Source organism: Oryzias latipes, chromosome 8, assembly GCF_002234675.1.
Source record: "Oryzias latipes chromosome 8, ASM223467v1".
In the NCBI taxonomy this organism is placed as follows: Eukaryota; Metazoa; Chordata; class Actinopteri; order Beloniformes; family Adrianichthyidae; genus Oryzias; species Oryzias latipes.
The window spans coordinates 16380974-16399226 of NC_019866.2; the positions used below are offsets into that span (position 1 = coordinate 16380974).

Genomic DNA, 18253 nt, shown 5'->3' on the forward strand with positions numbered 1-18253 from the left:
ATGTGATTGGTAAACTCACCACTAAGTTTAAAGTCTTCAAATAACTACTATTTGAACCATATTCTGCATCTAAAGTGGCACTTTGCTTTAAAAATCTGTGACATGTATGCATCCTCTCCAATATCTCAGCTTTGTGGTATTAGCAACACTGCTACATTCAGATGTTAAAGGCTTGATGGCTGGATTAGCTCTGATCACATGGAAAGCTGACAGGCTTTAAGCTCAAAATCTGTTAAAGCTATAAGAACCAAAATTTTGTGGATGAAAAAAAGAGCCCAAATTGATTTGAATATTTAAGTTGCCTTAAAATCAAAGTAGCAGATATTTTTTATTAGAAAATAAACAGATTATTACCTGCTGTGTGCAGCAAAATCGGCAGGATGTCATTGTTTTAATATTATTCAAAATGCTCCCCCATTTTTTTTTTTTTTTTTACTTTGTAGCCAGGCAACAAGGTTGATTACGCGAACAAAAACCAGAATAGACACTTTGCTGAATGTGTACTAAATCCCTCCTATAAATGGGATTACTGCTGAATCACAGTGTGTCATGAAATCATAAAATACAATTAGATGGTTATTTAGTCACTTTCATGCATTTTAGTAACAGCTGCTGGTAGAAGAAGCAATAACAAAAAAACAGGCTGGTAGAGTCTTTGGCTAAACTATTTTTTTTTGTTAGAAACTTATTTTTTTGCCAAATAACCTCTCCCACAATCAACTCAAAAAGCCAATAGGGAATTAAAAAATCCTGACAGAATTAAAGTAGGCTGTTGGGTGGATGAAGACATCTAGCATGGTATTCTGAGAGGTTTTTATTTAGAAGAGACAATATAATCATTACTATCATTACATGCGTTTAATTATATTAAATGTTAGTTAAATTTGATAATGTTAGATAAAATGTTGTTTCACAAACAGTTATCTAAACTAAAAACAATTAAAAAAATTATGGTAGGTCAATTTTTTTGCCTTAATTTTAATATTTGGGCGTATTTCCTCCAGGAAAGCAGACTATCTCAAGTCGCAGGTCGATCTTAAATCATGCACCCATTCATTAGGGTATATTTGAAAGAATCAGGTCTGGACGATTTTTAGACATGGAAAGTCTAAATTTGTTGGGGGAAATCTCACCCAGAAGGGAGCAATATCTTCTCTTGAAAGATGAAGGTGTCAACCGCACGTCAGTGAGCTCAAGAATTTAGGTACCTGTCTTCTACCATGGGAGTTAGTTCCACAACCCAACAAGGCTTGATAGGACTCCTTCAGCATGACAGCACCCCAAACATACGATGACCATTCGATGTTTGTGGATTACCGCTCAGAGAAGCACCAGCAACCTTACCGTTGCAGCTTCAAGCAGCTGGATTAACAATGGAGGTGGAAAACATACAGACTCAATGTCTTCTACCTTCCTCGGTGCTGGTCCTGGATGTGGGACTTAAAGCCTTTGACAGATGCTTCAAAAAATATTCTCAGTACGTTTGGGCCAGTTGAATCTGACCCCCCTTTTCCTCTAACATCGAATCCAACTCATCATCAGGTGATAATTGTTACAAGCTCTGCCCCTTCTTCCCTAAAGAGTCCAGGATGCACGACAAGGACAACATCTGAAGACACAACTACAAAATAAATCATTAACCTCCTACCTAGGGTCCCCTGGTGTAACACAAACTGATGGATACACTTGTGCTCGAACATGGTGTTCATTATAAGCAAACTTTGACAGGGCCACATGTCCACTAACAAAGCACCACTTATGTCCAGACCAAGGCCAATCATTCCAATTACACCCTTACGGCTGTCACTGTCATTGCCCACATGGGCAGAACAATGGAGTCCTCAATCGGAGTACTTTCTATTACCCCTCCTAAAGCCTCCAGGAGGGCCAGGCACTCTATTCTGCTGTTTGGCCATGGCCACTCAGTCTTTGCCTGTACCACTCAGCCTCCCAGAAACATTCGGTCAACTTCCCACTCAGTAGGGTGACATTTCATGTCCCGATGGTTAGATTCCATCTCCAGGGATTGGCTTTTGACTGTCATCCAGATCACACAGCACTGAGCCCTTGTGGTCCATTCTGTAAGTGGTGGTTCCTATGTAGCTTTTTCAAGCCGAGTGCAAGCAGCTCTTGTGGGAGGAATCTCATCCACCAGGTGCTCATCTGCGAACCCCGATCCTGGGGATGTCACCAAAATGAAACACTAAGCAAACTAGCAGATCTTGATTCTAAGGAATCCATAAAGTGTGCTTGAATCTTGAATCATTAGTATGAATTGTTAGCTACAACCTGCCTGCCTTGGGAGACTCTACCTGGGGCCCTAACCCTTGGAACCAATCAAGCTCTCAACCTCACCTTACCTCGTAACCCTTGTGCTATCCTAGGCACTTTACCATTGGGAGTTGGGTCATCTAGACCCACTAGACAGTGCGCTGAACCTTTTTTCTTCAATGGTTTGTGAACCTCACTGGTGTCCATGGATTACATGAAATCTTTCCACCTTTATCCACCTTTGTCATGGTAGGAATGACATTTCAAAGTAAGGGTGGGGTCATCCAAGATAGCACAAGGGTTAAAGGTGGCGGTTCATGCAGGGGAACTTTCTTCATCAAGGTCTCATTATTGTAAATAGTTCTCATCAACTACTTAAAAGATAAATACTACGTTAAAAAAAAAAACGATTTTTTTATTTTTTATTAGAATGTGTGTGTTTTTTTTTTTTTTACTCTTTAGGGGCCAAGCATAAAAAAGACTGATGTTGATAGTTGTGCTTTCTTGTGCATTGCTTCTGTTTTCTGCAGACATCAGGAAGGTGCTCTGCTTTTCCTTCACAAATGTTACAAGTTCTCACAGCTAGAAACTTTGAATGTCAACAAAAACTGAAATGCAGGTGCCTCCAATTTATTTTTATCTAAACAAACTCGGGAGAGCAAATCTTGAAAACAACTCCATTGTTTTTAGGAGTTTATCAGAAACTTGATAACAAATTTAGTTCTGAACATCAAACATAGGAAGTAAAACATTAGTTACTTTTCAGTATTAGTTCTTGTACATCTTTTTACTACCGGAGTGATGAGTACTTCCTCCCTGTTTTCTGCACAAACTAAAATTTTCTTGATTTGGACATTTTTGATTATTTTTAAAATCCAAGTTAGGACAATCATATCACAATTATGTCACCTTTGCCTTGAGCTATTTTGTATAAAAGACAAAACTGTCATGTCAGTTTATTTTAATTTTATTTTAGCTCATTATCTTGAGATAACCAAATAAAATTATCGTTTCTTATCTCAATTTATCTTTAGATATCATTATATACAAAATAGTAACGACTGTTTTTACGAGATAAATAATAGAAATAATAATAATACATTTTATTTGTTCGGCACCTTTCTAGGAATCCAAGGTCGCCATACATAATAGTGAAAATAAAAATAAAAGCATAAAATGTCCAGTAAAATATGCATTAAGAAAACAGGCCAGTAATGACAAGTTATGGGGGAAATATGCAAGTTGGAAAAGATGAGTTTTTAGTTTCTTGGTGAATTGTGAGAGACAGCCAATGTTTCGGAGGTCAGGGGGTAGTGAATTCCAGAGCTGGGGGGCAGGGAAGCCGAATGCTCTGCTCGCCAGCAGTGGAGACAGCCAGATAAAGGGAGGAGGATCTGAGGGTACGGGTGGGTGTGGCGACATGAACAAGATCCGACAGGTATGAGGGGCCAAGGTTGAGGATGGATTTAAGAGTCAGGAGAAGTATTTTTTATGTAATTCTGGGTGTAATCGGTAGCTAATGGAGCTGACCTCATTTTCTGGGCATCGTGAGAAAACAGATACAAATGTGTTTTTGTTGGAGATCTCCAAATGTTTCTACTTTTCTTCCTTAAATCTCTAAACAACACTTGCACAATTTCCACCTCAGTTTTGATCATGACTAAAATAAATAATGTTGGAGTGCGATGCCTGTCACCACAGAGGATCTTTGCATTTTGTGTGTGGCCTTGTTGTTTTTATGTGTTCCTGTTAAAATAAAGAGCAGCACCTTTTTAACAGTTTTGAGAAGCGGGCGATTACAAGTGCACTGAGTTCAGATCATCAGATCTCGTGTGACATTTTTAGAGCTATTTTATTTGTGGTTTGGTTGGTATGTCTATGTCAGGTGAGACAGCTGTTGGTGGAGAGTTAACATACAAGTGCGTTTATTGGTGTTGATCCTTTGTTTGTCATTTTGGTTCACAATTCCAACAAAGTGATGTTTTTCTCTTGATCTCCAAATAAGGAAAAGTGTATTTTGATTTCTTGTGATATCCAGTTAATAAGTCATTATCTTGAGATTTAGAGTCAAAAAATATATGTAAGCATACATTGCCTGCTTACTTGCATTTTGTAGTTTTGTTCAAACAAGGGCTTATTTTCTCTGATAATCTTAGGTTGTGTCTGAATTCCTTCTCGCCAACTTAGTGCACTATGTAGGGTGTTCTCCATTATTTTGGAATGTCCGAATCTACTATTCCAAAATCAAGGTCCCTGAAAATTACCCAGAAGTCTCCTAAAAAACTAATGTGCATAAATGATCACCACTTTGGTGAATACAAACTACAATGCATTGCGTTTCAATGATTTGTCATTCAAAAAAAAATTGTTTGTAACATTTTCTGTGTGTAACAGAGAAGGTGACAGATCAGGAACTGCAGTAGATGAAACAGCAAATTTTGTCCGATCTGTCAGTCAAGTTTTCATCAACAGGACACAGTAGATTATAAATAGTCTTTGTTAAATGTTCATATTTTTTTAGGTTTTTACTTTGGAAAATGGGTGACGTCATATTTGCTCTTTTAAAAAAAAGAAAGTAGTGGCATGTAGTTAGGGAATTTGGGCATTTAGCTATAGTTTGATAAACTTTCAGCTCAGCTGAACTTTGGTACAGACAAAACAAGTGAACTCTGGAACCCCTGACAAAAATGCTTGTAGGTCACTCCCCATAGGAAAAATCTGTTGCTCATATGTTGCTTGATCTCGTCTCTTGAGATCAGTTTGAGCGTCTCATATTCGTATCATTCTGTGATCATTTGCTTCTTAACTCTTGCTCCTAAGGGTCCCTTAGGAGCAAGAGTTAAGCTATAATGAGAAAAGACATCACTGAGACAAATGAGGTTGAGTTGAGACAACTGTTAGAGCAATAATTAAGAAGTGGGAGAGACGAACCTAAGACGTTCATGAGACAAATCTGAGAAGAATGAGTCCTAAAAGAGATCTCATCGTTGTCTGTCTGATGTCTCTTTCATGTCTTAATCATTTCTCTTAAATGTCTTACCAAAGCCGTTAATGAGAATGATATTTGAGATGTATTTGAGAAAGAAAAGAGAAGTTATTTTTATAGCAGTGGTAGCCAATCCTGGTCCTCAAGGGCCACCATCCAGTAGGGTTTAGATGTTTCTTTGCTCCCCAGATGTGAATCAACAGGTGATTAACCACCTCCTGCAGAACTTGAGGAGGCAATTCAACCACTGCAGCAGATCTGTTGGAGCAGGAAAACAGCTAAAACATCCATAACAGTGACCTTCAAGGACCAGGATGGGAGACCACTGATATACAGTAACAGTAAAAACAATACTAGAAATGTAAATGCTTTACAATTTATTTGGGCAGCACCATCATCAGTACAGCATTTGAATTGTGGTAGCAGTATTAAACACTTTTTAAAATATTAAATGCATTAAGTACATGAACTGTGGCGTACTCAATGTGGCTGACATGATGGTAAAGAAAACTTCCATATTTTAAACAACAAACACACTGACATCACTGCTGAGGTACAAGGAAAAAAACAAGATTATGTAACCACATAAAAAAGTACCTGATAAAAACATTCTCCTAAACTTGCAGCCTACCAAATCCATGGACCAATTTGAGAACCAAATTAAGATAAAAAATAAGAAAAAAGATGGAAGAGAAACCAGTCCGCATACTGTAGATCATAGCAGTGGCCTTAGAACCTGCTCTGCCCTACATTTGTTGACAACGGCTTTCTTGAGCTTGGCCTCTTCAATTTGTTCCCAACCAGGTAGAGTGGCACATCTCAGGACATAAGCTGTAAGACAAGAACATTAAAATCTGGCATGAACAAATTGATAATAGACCGCACATAACAAACAAAGATAACACTTCAAGCTAGAAGCAAACTGTAGTTTTATAAAAGCAGCTGCATAATGCTACCATAAGATTACGTTTCTGTCATCCCTAAAAGCAGCCACACGTCGCTTGAGAGGACATCTGTTTCAGTTAAAAGAATTGAAATGCAGCATACTATGGGCATTAACTATTTAACAAATAAGGTTCAAATCTGTTTCATTTCATTTTTCATGATACAGTCCAGATCAAACATTTAAGAAATGATCAAGTCACATTTTGCATGGTTGGCTCTTAACAAGGGAAAAATAATACCCATGTCTTAATTGGGACGCTGAGGGCTGATCGTGTCAGACGGCAAACTGTGGAATAAGATATTTCAACGAATATATATTATGGTATCATTAAGAATTTTGTGGTCAATATTTTTTGGATTGTTCAGAATATTTCCATTAGTTTTTTAAATGAGAGCACTTTGGCTTAGGTCTTTGTTCTGTTTGAGACTGAAGAATTATCCCTTAGTGGTACAAAAGTAAAGATTGGAAAAAAGTCTGTTATACTTAGAAAACTTCATAAAGCCACCCTTTAAATTGTATTTTATTTCTTTTAATGTGACACAATCTTACTATTTAAATCAAATTACCCCAAAATAAGGATTTTCAAAGCTAAATTTTAGGTTAGCCAGGGCTGCTCATTCCTGGTCCTTGGGATCCATCACCCTGACTGTTTTCCAGATCCCCAAGCCCTGCTAGCTGTTGATCAGCTCAACAGATGTCTCCACATACTGATTGAATGAACACACCTGGTCCAGGTAATCAGCTGGAAATCAGGCAGGCTGGTAGATCTCAAGGACCAGGGATGGGCAGCCCCGAGTTAGATTAATACAAGATTAATAAGAATAATTAACTGCAGGTCATGATTAACTAACCACACCCAAAAATGAATCGCATGACAGCACTCATAAATATGTACCTTTGCAGAAACTCCAGGGTTGAAGCCAGCTCAGTTGGATAATGACGGTTAAAGCAGAAGTAGCTTCTGAACATCAGGCACAGTGCTGCAATGTTGTTGTGTACGATGGAGCGGTCCCAACTCAGCATGAACCTCCTTGGGGAAAAGAAAGACTGTCCTAAAGACAGAACAATGGATGAAGTAAACATGTCACTCATGTACAGTGTACAAAGACAAAACCTTTAGAATAATTTAACACTGGAAACTTTACTTACCACATACAATAACAGTTGGAGTCAACGACACCTGCTGCAGCAGGACCTCGTCTGCATCTTCTACAAGAACATGGCATCCTCCTCAAAGTAGCAGAGCAGAAGAAAGAGCATCTCTTTAACATCTCATCTCTTCTGAGCAGCCACTCTGCTCTCCCCGCATCATCTGCAGCCTTTTAGAGTTTGGAAAAACGTCTTGCTTTCATCATTTCTGCAACAAGAGTGCAAACCATTTCTTTCCTTAGTCTTGGGCCAGGTCTCTTTCCAAAGACTGCACAAATTCCTCAGAAAACTTACTCCATGGAATTTCAAAGCTGTCCTCCCAGTCAATGTATGTACAGTCCTCGGCTTCTGGAAGATGTGGATGACGAACTCCTCGGTGACTATAACAAAAGTGATGATGATTGTGTTGGTGAGGTCTCAACAGATGATGATGTGCTGTTCTCTGGCGTTTGGTCTGCAACAAAAAACAAACAAACAGTATAAGTGTATTAAGTTTACACTGTACTGTCAGTGTGTTACCCATTCATATTCATATCCACTTCTGTGCATTACAAAAACTCATTTGTAATGTTTGAGACTCACATTTCAATTTCCAAAGAGCAAGACGTTTCCGGGCTTGAACAGGTCTCAAAGCTGGCAGCAAGTCAGCCTCTTCTATGAATCGTAGATCCTCATACAACTCCATTTATTCCAATGGACTGCAAGTGTTCTTCCAGAATGTCTTTTGTGGCTCTGGTAGGACCTCCATAATGGCAGTGTGGAGGAACATGGGTTCTGATTCACTCATTTTCACGTGTATTTAGATCACCTTTAATCAGAGAGGGGAAAAAAACATCATGTACACACATTTTATACAGCACAAAGTAAGATCTGGAAAGGTTTTTAAATATGATTTATGATTCACTAAAATCCTCGTACATATCAGTGTTGACATTTGTTGGCTTAGCTACATCTGTGCTCTCTAAACATCTCCACCACTGACAGAGGGCTGAGAACATGTTTCCCTAATATGCATACTTACATTTTCAGATTATGCTTTCTAGACATGTGAGCAGTTAATGATGACTTTACTTTAAACACATGTGCATAACCAGTTTCAAAAGATGGCATGCCAGGCCAAACGTCTGCAAGATGATCTTTTAAACAAGATAAAAGCTTTTTACAGCGTAAAAATTGAACATACAGTGAAACTGCACATTTTGAAGTTTGGAATAATGGTCTGTGGTGTCGTCACACTGTGAATGGGACGAACCCTGCAGACCCTTAACTGAAGAGCAAAATGTCTTCCAACAGTTACTTAGCACTCACGCGTTTGGAAAAATATCGAGGCTCATTCTGTAAACTCTGCACTGCAAATAACTCTTCAATGCCTCTATTTTTTATTACAAAAAGCACAAGTAAACCTTTGTAAAAAGTAATAATTACTTATACAGCCAAAGCCACCGCGAGTAGCCCAGACGTCTGCATTACTGGCGGAGCTAGCTTAAAACACCTTTAGCATTCAACAGAGTTCAGAGTTGGAGGTAAGAAATCGCAAACTTACCGTGCAAACTTCAAAGATTTTACTTGAATCTTTTCCAGACAAGCAAAAAAAATGTTGGAGATTCATCACACGGATTGTTAAAACGCAGAAAAAATACGACAAACGGTCGTCAAAAGTCTCTCGTTCTCTGCACTTCTCCCGCTTGCAGATTCCGGCCCGTTGGTGACGTCAACCACAGAGTTTTCCCTCCCACCGTGATCAGCCAATCAGAAATCTGTGTCAAGTGAGGCTGTGATACAGTTTAAAATTCAAATCGGGTTACTCCAGGCTTCTGTTTGTTCAATATGATGCAGACTAAAATCAAGAAAACAGAAAATATTTTCAGCTTGTAAGGCTGCATGAAGGGTGATTTTTAAAGACAAAGATAAATTAACTCAAACTGAACCCCATAAATCTGTACCGCCCTATAGTTGATTTATTAATTTGATTATTTTTATTTGTGTATTTTATTTGTTTGTTTCAAATGTAAAATCTATTTTTTGTTCACTTTAAGGTGATCCAAATATGATCCCAAATTTCCTTTATTTAGTTCAGACATCAATGTGTTAAATGTTTTATACCCACCAACATATAAGTGTGCGTATATGCACTTGTGTGTGTATGCATGTGTGCCAGTGCATGCGTGTGTTTGTGTTTAACTAAACCTAGCATCATTAACCCAACATACATTCTTGTTCATTTATGTTTATCTAAGCAGTCAAAAAAAAAGTTTATTAAATCGACACTGCAACGTTGTCTTGAAATTTCATGTTTTTTAAAAAGTTTCAAAAATATGTCTTTTGAGGACATGACCGTCTTAATGATTTAACTTTTTTTTCTTGAAATTGTAATTAAGTTATATAAATATGTAAGCAATAAACAACTTTTTTAAGTTGAACATAAATAAAATAAAAAATATTATTTTCTAGAGATGAACTGTAATGGTGTCATCATGAGACTCATTTTAGGGCTTGTACTACTCTAATTTTTCTTTTTGCTGAGACAATAAAAAAAAGGCTAAAACAAGATCTAAATTATTGAGCAACGAGAGACAGAACCATTGATGTCTTTCACTGAGACATAACTGAGATAGGAATTTGAAGTAAGGATATCAAATTGAGACATACTTGAGCGCAACATAATATGGCTAATTTTTCTCTCAATTGAGATCTGGAGAAGAGACAGTTGTGAGAGAATTTTGAGATCTCAAACAGTGCTCACTGTGAGACTTATTTCTCAGGAGAAATGTTTGAGAAGAATGAGAAAAGCAGTTTAGTCTCAAACAGTTCTCATTTATGTCTAGGAGACGTAAATGTGACAGAAACGAGATCTCATCTTCAGTTTTGCTTTGCTATGGGTCATAAGTGAACTCTGGAGCCATTCATAAAAATGTAAAAGAAAATGGAGTAACCAAAGGGGGTAGGTTATAGAATCACCACACAAAACAATTTAAAATGTTTATAAATCCATAGAATGAAGAAAGTAACATTTCTTACTAAAACTCTTGGAATGAAATAATTGTTGACTTTAGTGCACTATAGTGCATTATTCTTTTAATTTGTTTAAAATCTGAACTTTACCGTAGGGTCTATGTACTGTTATTGAGACCTCATCTATAACCAACCATTACAATTTAAAAAATAGATATTCTTTTCTAGCACAAAAAAAATCTGCAAGTAGTTTGTGTTTAATGAAAGACACAGACACTAGTAGCTAGCTAAAATAGAAACATGTATTTGTTAAATAAAAAAAATGTTTAGCAGAGGGGTTAAACAGTATTTTGTGGTCAACACTGTAGCCTCAAAGCTAAATTGTTCAAATATCCTCTGGAGCCTTTCTGTCTATTGGTTGCTTCTTCTTTTCATTCTTTCAGGTCTTTTTTTTTTTGGACTAGTCATTCTGAACTGTACTGCAGGAGTGAGTATACGCGGTTGTATTTATTCTGTTTGTTGGTGCTCTGATTGAGTGCTGACCTGTCTGTGTTGTACCTTGCATCACACCAGATGACAGCTTGGATAGGCTCTGCGACCCTAAACGGGGTTAATCTGCTACAAAAAATGGATAGATAAATAAAGAATGTCTATCTTTGCTCCCTCAGCCATTGAGGGAGAGTTGCTTTTTCTTCCAAAGCACCATCTATGACTGCCACACTAAACACAAAAACCACTGGATCAAGGTATGAAAGGAGTGGAAAAAATGTTATTTCTGCTGAAAAAAGCTTGTATGGTCCCGTATGTGTGTCCGTAGCTAATTACAAAGGTATGCTATGTGCTGGGAGCCTCCATTAGAGGGCTGGATCTCACATTCAGTAAAGGCCAGGCAGTCACCGGACTATTAGCAGGAGCGCTGAGTGTTTTGGGGAGCTTGTGATAATGCTGCAATACAGAGGAAGATGTGGCCAGTGGTGTCAGTTACACTAAAAATGCCAGTCTGGGACTGCAGAGCTGAAACCAAATGTTTGTGCAGGTCAAAGGTCAGATTATTGTAAGATCTTTTCATAGCTGAAGCATGCTGCACTTAATGTAGCCTTTAAGTTATGTTCACACTGCTAAATGCAACGCGTTCAAGCGACCACTTTTAATGAAAAGTTTATGTAAACAGATGTAAATGCATCTTTTGGACTTCAAAGCTCTTGCCTTCATGAATCACTACACACATTTTTAAGACCGTTTTCGGGATATGTACAAATCGCGCAGCCATTGAACGTGTGTTGAAAGTTAAATCAGTTGAACTTTGACCAATCAGGGACTCAAATTTGGTAGTGACGTATGGGAAGTGTCCTTTTTGATTCACGTGCCAACCGTTTAAAAATTGATCATGAAGTAGAAGTTAATATTTCCAAAATGTTTTGACACCAAGTCTTTCATATCTCGGAATAGAGTTGTGCAAGAAAAAGCAAGATTTGCTCTGCCTCAACATTCCTCTTCCAACTGTAGGCGACGGACACGCGCTAGTAAAAATCAGAAAATGAAAATAAAGCCCCTCCCTACTTGTACAGTGCGAACAACATGGGCTAAATGTGCACTCAGTAACCCAAGTTTAGCACATTCTTACACATAGCTTTACCTTCAGGTTGGAATCCTATTAGACGGGATTTACCACTTTACCATCAATTTGAATGACATATCATCCTAATAGGGTCTTTTATGATTCTATTATATGCAATTCTTACACGGCAGAAAAGGAGATTGTGTGTTTGTTGTTTCTAACTCTGCTTTTCTTTGCAGCAAACTGGATGCCTTCATCTATGATGCTGCAGTGTTGAATTACATGGCGGGCAGAGATGAAGGATGTAAACTGGTGACCATTGGCAGCGGGTAACATCAGCTAAAAATGTTGTCCTTTTTCTCTTCAAAGCAATATAATGTTATATAATGTTGTTAGTTTTTTATTAATCTTCAACTTTCAAAGCTAATGTAAAAGCATGAAGCTAAAATGGAAAATTAAAGACCACATTTCACATTCATGAGGTAAGTTAATTTTAGGTTTACTTGTGGTTTTCTGAAGTCTATTTACAGCATTTATGGTATTTGGTGTTTTACAAACATAAACCAAACTGTTTTGTTTTTTTTTCATCTTAAAAGGATGGCAGGCAAAAATCTACAAAGACCGTCTTATAATAAAACTATAATTGGAAAATATTCTGACAATCTTTCAAAACAGGAACTATTTGGTTCTTTTGACAGAACTGACAAAACAAAATTGAATTCTCTCTTATGCATTATGCAAGAAGTCTAATACAATCTAAAGAAGAGGAAGGAAGATATGTTTTGACATAGGCCTGATTTATGAGATCATTAGGCTCAAAATAGTTATTGACAGAGTTGCAACTGTAAGAAAATCTAAAAGCTGTCATTGATCAACAGTATCTTTAAGGTTATTAGAAAAAAAAGACATATTTCAATTGTTATTGTTAGTTGTACCTAAAAATTAAAACCCTTTGTTTTTACCCTCCTAGAATTTTAAGTTACATCTGTCATGCAATACTTTTATGTTAACTGTATCAAAAGAACAACAAACGCAGAATTATTTAAATAAGATAACAGTGGTGCATTTTATAATAAAAAACAAGGGACTATAGTGTAACAAAGTATGTTAGAAAAAAATTATTACAAAAATTAAATCAATGAACATTGTTGAAATACAAATCTAAACTGCCAGTGTTGGGGTTTTCTATACTGAATGCTTTGATGTAAAACACAAGCATATCTATATGCTATATAGCAGATGTGTACTGTATATGTTTAGATACAGTACCTTTTTATATATAAAAAAATATATTTATATTCGACAATGAAAATAAAAAAATGCTCTTGGAATGAGAAGGTGTGTCCAAACTTGTGGTCTGTACTTTATGTTATTTCTAATTTTTGTTTTTCTTTCTGTTTAATTTTACTTTCAAAGCACTAGATCTCTCCTTTTTGTAATTGTATGGAAATTAAAATAAATAAATAACAACAGCTTAGGTTCATAGAATCAATTAAATCATTTGTATTTTCTGAAGTGAAGACACAAAAAGAAAATGAAAGGCAAAACCACAAACAACCCAAATTTGGTAACAACATGACACAAGTGAAATAACTAATAAATTACATTAAATTAATGAATACCTTAGTTAGAAAGAGCGATATAGAATATACACACTTTTGCTTCCTTTGCTTTTTACATTTTTCTAACTATAATTTATTTTACTTTTAATTTGCAAAGTCGACATCATACATTCTTTTGCACTAAGTAGGCAGGATGGATGCTCATGCTTCTCCAGGAAGTATGAAATAAGCATATGGGCTAAAAAAACAAGTTAAGAACAAACAAAAAAAGAGATTAGAAAAGTTTAAAGCTTATATGTGTTTAAAATGAAAAGATATAAAGACATACCAAGAATAAAAGTTAAATTTACTACATTGCGGGAACAATAATAAAGGAAAAGGACTATTTGTTTACAAAGCAACTTGAATGAACACTGTAGTAAAATGGTAAATGGCGTATACTTGTCTAGCGCCTTTCTACCTTCCTCGAAGGCCCAAAGTGCTTTACAGTCACAGACTCATTCACACACACATTCACACACTGATGGTGGCTCCGCTGCCAAAACTTCCCACCAGAGGCAAGGTGGGCTTCAAGAACACTTCAACTCATGTCCGGGTAAGGCGGGAATCGAACCTGCAATCTTCCGATCGAGGTCGACCGTGACAGTTTTTATATATTAGGTATATTAGGTTGCTCAAAGTAAACTGTTTTAAGCTGTTTGGACAGCTAATGGAAAGGAAAGGCAAAATTATAGAAATAAAATGTTACTTGATTGTTGTGATGTACAAAAAGAAGAGAAGATTAAATGTATTAGTTAATGACAAATTATGGAGTTGTCTACAAACAGGTTTTTTTTCTGTTTTTAATACAGACATTTTGATTTCCATCGTCAGGGGTTATTGCAGTGGGTAACATTCATGTGCAATATCACCCCCAAGGCATCTGCTTGAAAGAAATGTTTAAACATAGTGACAGCATTGACAAAAAAAGCAAAGGTTAAAAAAATGTGCCCCTAAACGTTAACATATGTGTACTTTTGTGTTTGTGGACACTCTCATCTGCAGGTACATCTTTGCCACCACTGGTTATGGCATCGCTCTGCAAAAGGGTTCCTACTGGAAGCGACAGGTGGATCTGGCCATCCTTGCCATCATCGGAGATGGTAGGGTCCACATTCAGGCTGAGACTAAAACACAACCGTGCGCATACGTTTCAAACACGCATTCTCATACTTCGTTGGTGCAGAGCAACATGTGGAAATGTGTATGAGTTTCGAATAGATTTTCTGCAGAGCCACATTTATGTTTACATGCCCAGAGATTGATCTGAATGGCAATTTTTTATTTATTTATTACAGCAGCCACTAAAATTTTTACACACAATTTTCTATAGTAAAAAAAAAATGTCTTTACAACACGACCATTTTTTGTAGATTCTTATTCACTGGTATTGAGTGGTTAAGTAAAGGATGACCAGTTTTGCAGTTATGCCGAATGTAACTAATCTTGTCCAGTGTAATATGAATTTGTTTCTGGATATCAACTTCCTATTTCAGGTGTGTCTGATGCGGTGATTACCTCAACCAGGACGAGCCCATAAGGAGGTGCAATAAATGAACCACAGCAAGACTATAATTGTATCAATCTAATCCTTGAAAAAGACTAGACGAGACTAGAAAATAACTAAATAACTAAAACAAAAAGTAACTTTTTTTCTACTGTAAACAGACTTCAATGAAACTTTTAAACATTTTAAACATTTCCTTAGCAAATAGTAGTACACCACTTTATACTTATAAGTATGAGTATAGCAAGTATACTATAGGCCACTTTCGCACGGCTCATTCCCTGTTAGCTTGTCATAGATAAGATGTCTCAAGAAATTGTACACACAATTTTAAGGAAAGTGCTGGGGGCCGAATATTATGTATTTTATAAAAGGAGCCTATGGGCCATTGGAAATTTGGCTAGACTTTAGACATGCCTGGTATAGACCATGTAGGAGTAGTGTAGGAAGTATACAAAATGAATACTTCTTCAGACTAAATCAGAACATTTTAAGTTTACAACATACAAAGTAGACTGCTTTTTGCTGTCATTCAAATCAAGTGAAAAACAAAAAAGCTTTATACGTATATATATTTGTTGAATATTTAACCTCTATAGCGCTATTTGACAAAGGAATTCATCACAACAAAACCCTGAAAAAGGAAAAATGGATTAAACCAAATTCCATAGCAGCTCTTAGTCCTGCTTCTCTGCATCTTTTATAGCTGGCCTCTGAGAAATTAGAAATTGAGAAATTAGTCTCTGTTGCATTATTTTACCATTTCTTCCTGTGGTTTTGCTGTCGCACTGGTAATAGAAACTCTAATAAATGTTTGCGGTCATTATCCAGTTGTAAACCCATTTTCAAATCCTCTCCAAGGAACGCTTTATTAGTGCAGCATGTTTATGAGTTAATGGAAGATGTGTTTGCATTTTCACAAGAGTTTTTATTACCATACATTCTTTTCTTTTCAGTATGTTTCCAAGTCAATGTTGATGTAATACAATAAAATCAACTCGCTTTCATTTTTCCAAATAAAGCAAAGGCCCTTCTGTAAAAATCTCTTTATTCTTTCTAATCGTATTGAGATAAACTGATGCGTTGGACTTGCAGCTAACATATTGCTGATTTCCTCTTGCAGGTCTCTTGTCACAATAGACTCACGACCTGCCTTTTATAGGCAATGAACATCAACCACCCTCTCTTTTCTTCTGATCCTAGCGTAAATTACAAAAAACATTTGGTTTAAAATAAAAAAATATTAAAAAATAACCAGAAACAAACAACCCACAAAACGCTTAAAGAGCAATCAGATCATTTTATTTGATAGATTTTATGGATTAATCAATTAGAATGTAAACACTATGATTGCTCTTTTTTTTGTGGATGTGTCAACACAACGCAACATATGGACTAAATCAGCTGCTGGATCTAGTGGAACTGCTGGATCTAGTGGAACCAGGTTCTGACAGATTGACCACACCTGACCTAGACAATTAGCAACATATTAGGGTAGAGGTAATTGGAAAACAAGCAGGGCGGTGGATGTAGACTAGTTTTGTTGCAACCCTGGTTTTTTGGAAATAGGGGCACTCTTGAGACTGATAAATAGGAATAGATGATGGCCTTAAAAAAATCACAAAAATGCATCAGAGCACAATTTAACGTCCTATTTTTATTTGAAATTTTGATTCACTGTTTGATTTTAGCAATGTCAATGGAACTTTTTAGTCTTTTTGTAGCTGCCCTTTTCACTTGCTAGACTGTACAGAAGAAAACTTGACCTCTAACAGCAGTGAATCTTTGCAAATAGACACTGAGAGAAACAACAGACAGAAAGACTTCCCAATTCCAAAGATGAGGAGACGTGCACTGAACTCTAGCCTTTGATATATTTAGAAATGTTGCACAAGACAAATGCTTTCCAGCTACATTTAAAGATGTCTTGGCCTCCAAGACATGCGACGGAGAACCACCATGATATTTGTCTTTCTCACATAGACGCTTTAGTTATCCGGCCCTGAATGACATAGATTGGATTAGCCGCGCACCAAATGTCACAGAGGAAGCTACGGAGGGAGGGGAAACACGGGAAAGGGTATGCAGACAGACAGACGAATGGGAAAAGATAAGGGCTTTGTTGCTCTCTACCTTTCGCTTAGTAACACGTCAGAAGCAGTCCCTTTGACCTATCTGCCGACAAGGATGGGAATTTTAAGCCTGGTGGCTGGTGACATTCAGACAGCACTCTTACAAACAAAAGAAAAGAAAGACTAATACTTCTAAAAGAACGATCAAATTTATCATTTAACGCTTTGCTCTGTAATGTTAGTAGATAAAGTAATTAGGAAGAACACAACAGACTGGGAATATCATGATGAGCACATAAACAAAAGGTATCATGCTTATGACATGAGCACTTTGTGGCTTTTCAACTTTTAATGGCAGCTCATCTTATAGCTTTCATGATCAGATAAAGTTAGTGCCCAGCATGTTTGGAGTTCTTGCTTTCGTAGTTCTTGAAAATATTAGAATGAAAACCAAAGAACAGATTTAAATGAAGGTCACCTGTGGGTGTGTTTTTTTTGTTTCATTGAATGCAACACGCTTTCAAAGTAAGATGATCATTACCTGTTTTAAAAGGTTCTCTGACGTCTGACTTCTGCAGCGTTCGGCAGCTGTCACTGTCTATTACCTTTCACGTGGTTCATTTATGCTGCTTATGTCGAAGGACTTGGAGCAAGTCTGTGTTTTGCACAAATTTTTGGTGCAAAATTCATTTTAGCGTCTTTTAGTTCCCACAGTTCATACCTCTCCTTGAAAAGCCACTCATTGTTTAAGCTAAATTTCCCTGGCATTTCGGACAATCCATGTCCAGTAGGAAGCTGAAAGCGCCATGTCGCAAACCGATCTGTACCGGCTACCTGATCTGTCTGCACATGCGCAAATAATATGCTATTTCCTCTATGTGGCCAACATTGTGACAGTTAATTAACTGGATTTTTATTTACTCCTGTAACTTGTATATTTTTATACGTTTGTTGTTTCAAGATTGTAAACCTTATAATTTATTATCAAAAAATTATAACAAACAAATGTTTTAAAAAGATCAACTGCTGGTAGCATTTCCCGAGAGCTCCTTTTAACCCTTGTGCTATCTTAGATGACCCCACCCTTACATTGACGTGTTCTCCCTACCATGACAAAGGTGGATAAAGGTGGAAAGATTTCATGTAATCCATGGACACCAGTGAGGTTCACAAATCATTGAAGAAAAAAGGTTCAGCGCACTGTCTAGGGG

The 18253-nt window shown here is 36.9% G+C and overlaps 1 protein-coding gene and 1 long non-coding RNA gene across 3 annotated transcripts in view; one reads left to right on the forward strand and one right to left on the reverse strand.

The window, feature by feature from the left end:
- Nucleotides 1–18253, forward strand: part of grin2a (glutamate ionotropic receptor NMDA type subunit 2A) — a 196156-nt gene that overhangs the window by 165596 nt on the left and 12307 nt on the right. Inside the window, exons 12-13 of the mRNA XM_004071747.4 lie at nt 12102–12191; nt 14469–14566. Coding sequence (XP_004071795.2) covers nt 12102–12191; nt 14469–14566 — 188 coding nt within the window. The remainder of the gene's footprint in view (nt 1–12101; nt 12192–14468; nt 14567–18253) is intronic.
- On the reverse strand, nt 5618–9470 carry LOC111947775. Of its 2 annotated transcripts, XR_002873701.1 has the most exons (6): nt 8896–9470; nt 7935–8160; nt 7647–7806; nt 7353–7433; nt 7099–7255; nt 5618–6088 (listed from the first exon to the last, which is right to left on the reverse strand). It is a non-coding gene; the product is annotated as an uncharacterized LOC111947775 (long non-coding RNA). The 2 variants fall into 2 exon arrangements; XR_002873702.1 differs by lacking the exons at nt 5618–6088; nt 7099–7255; nt 7353–7433 and adding an exon at nt 7488–7560 and having other exon boundaries at nt 8896–9460.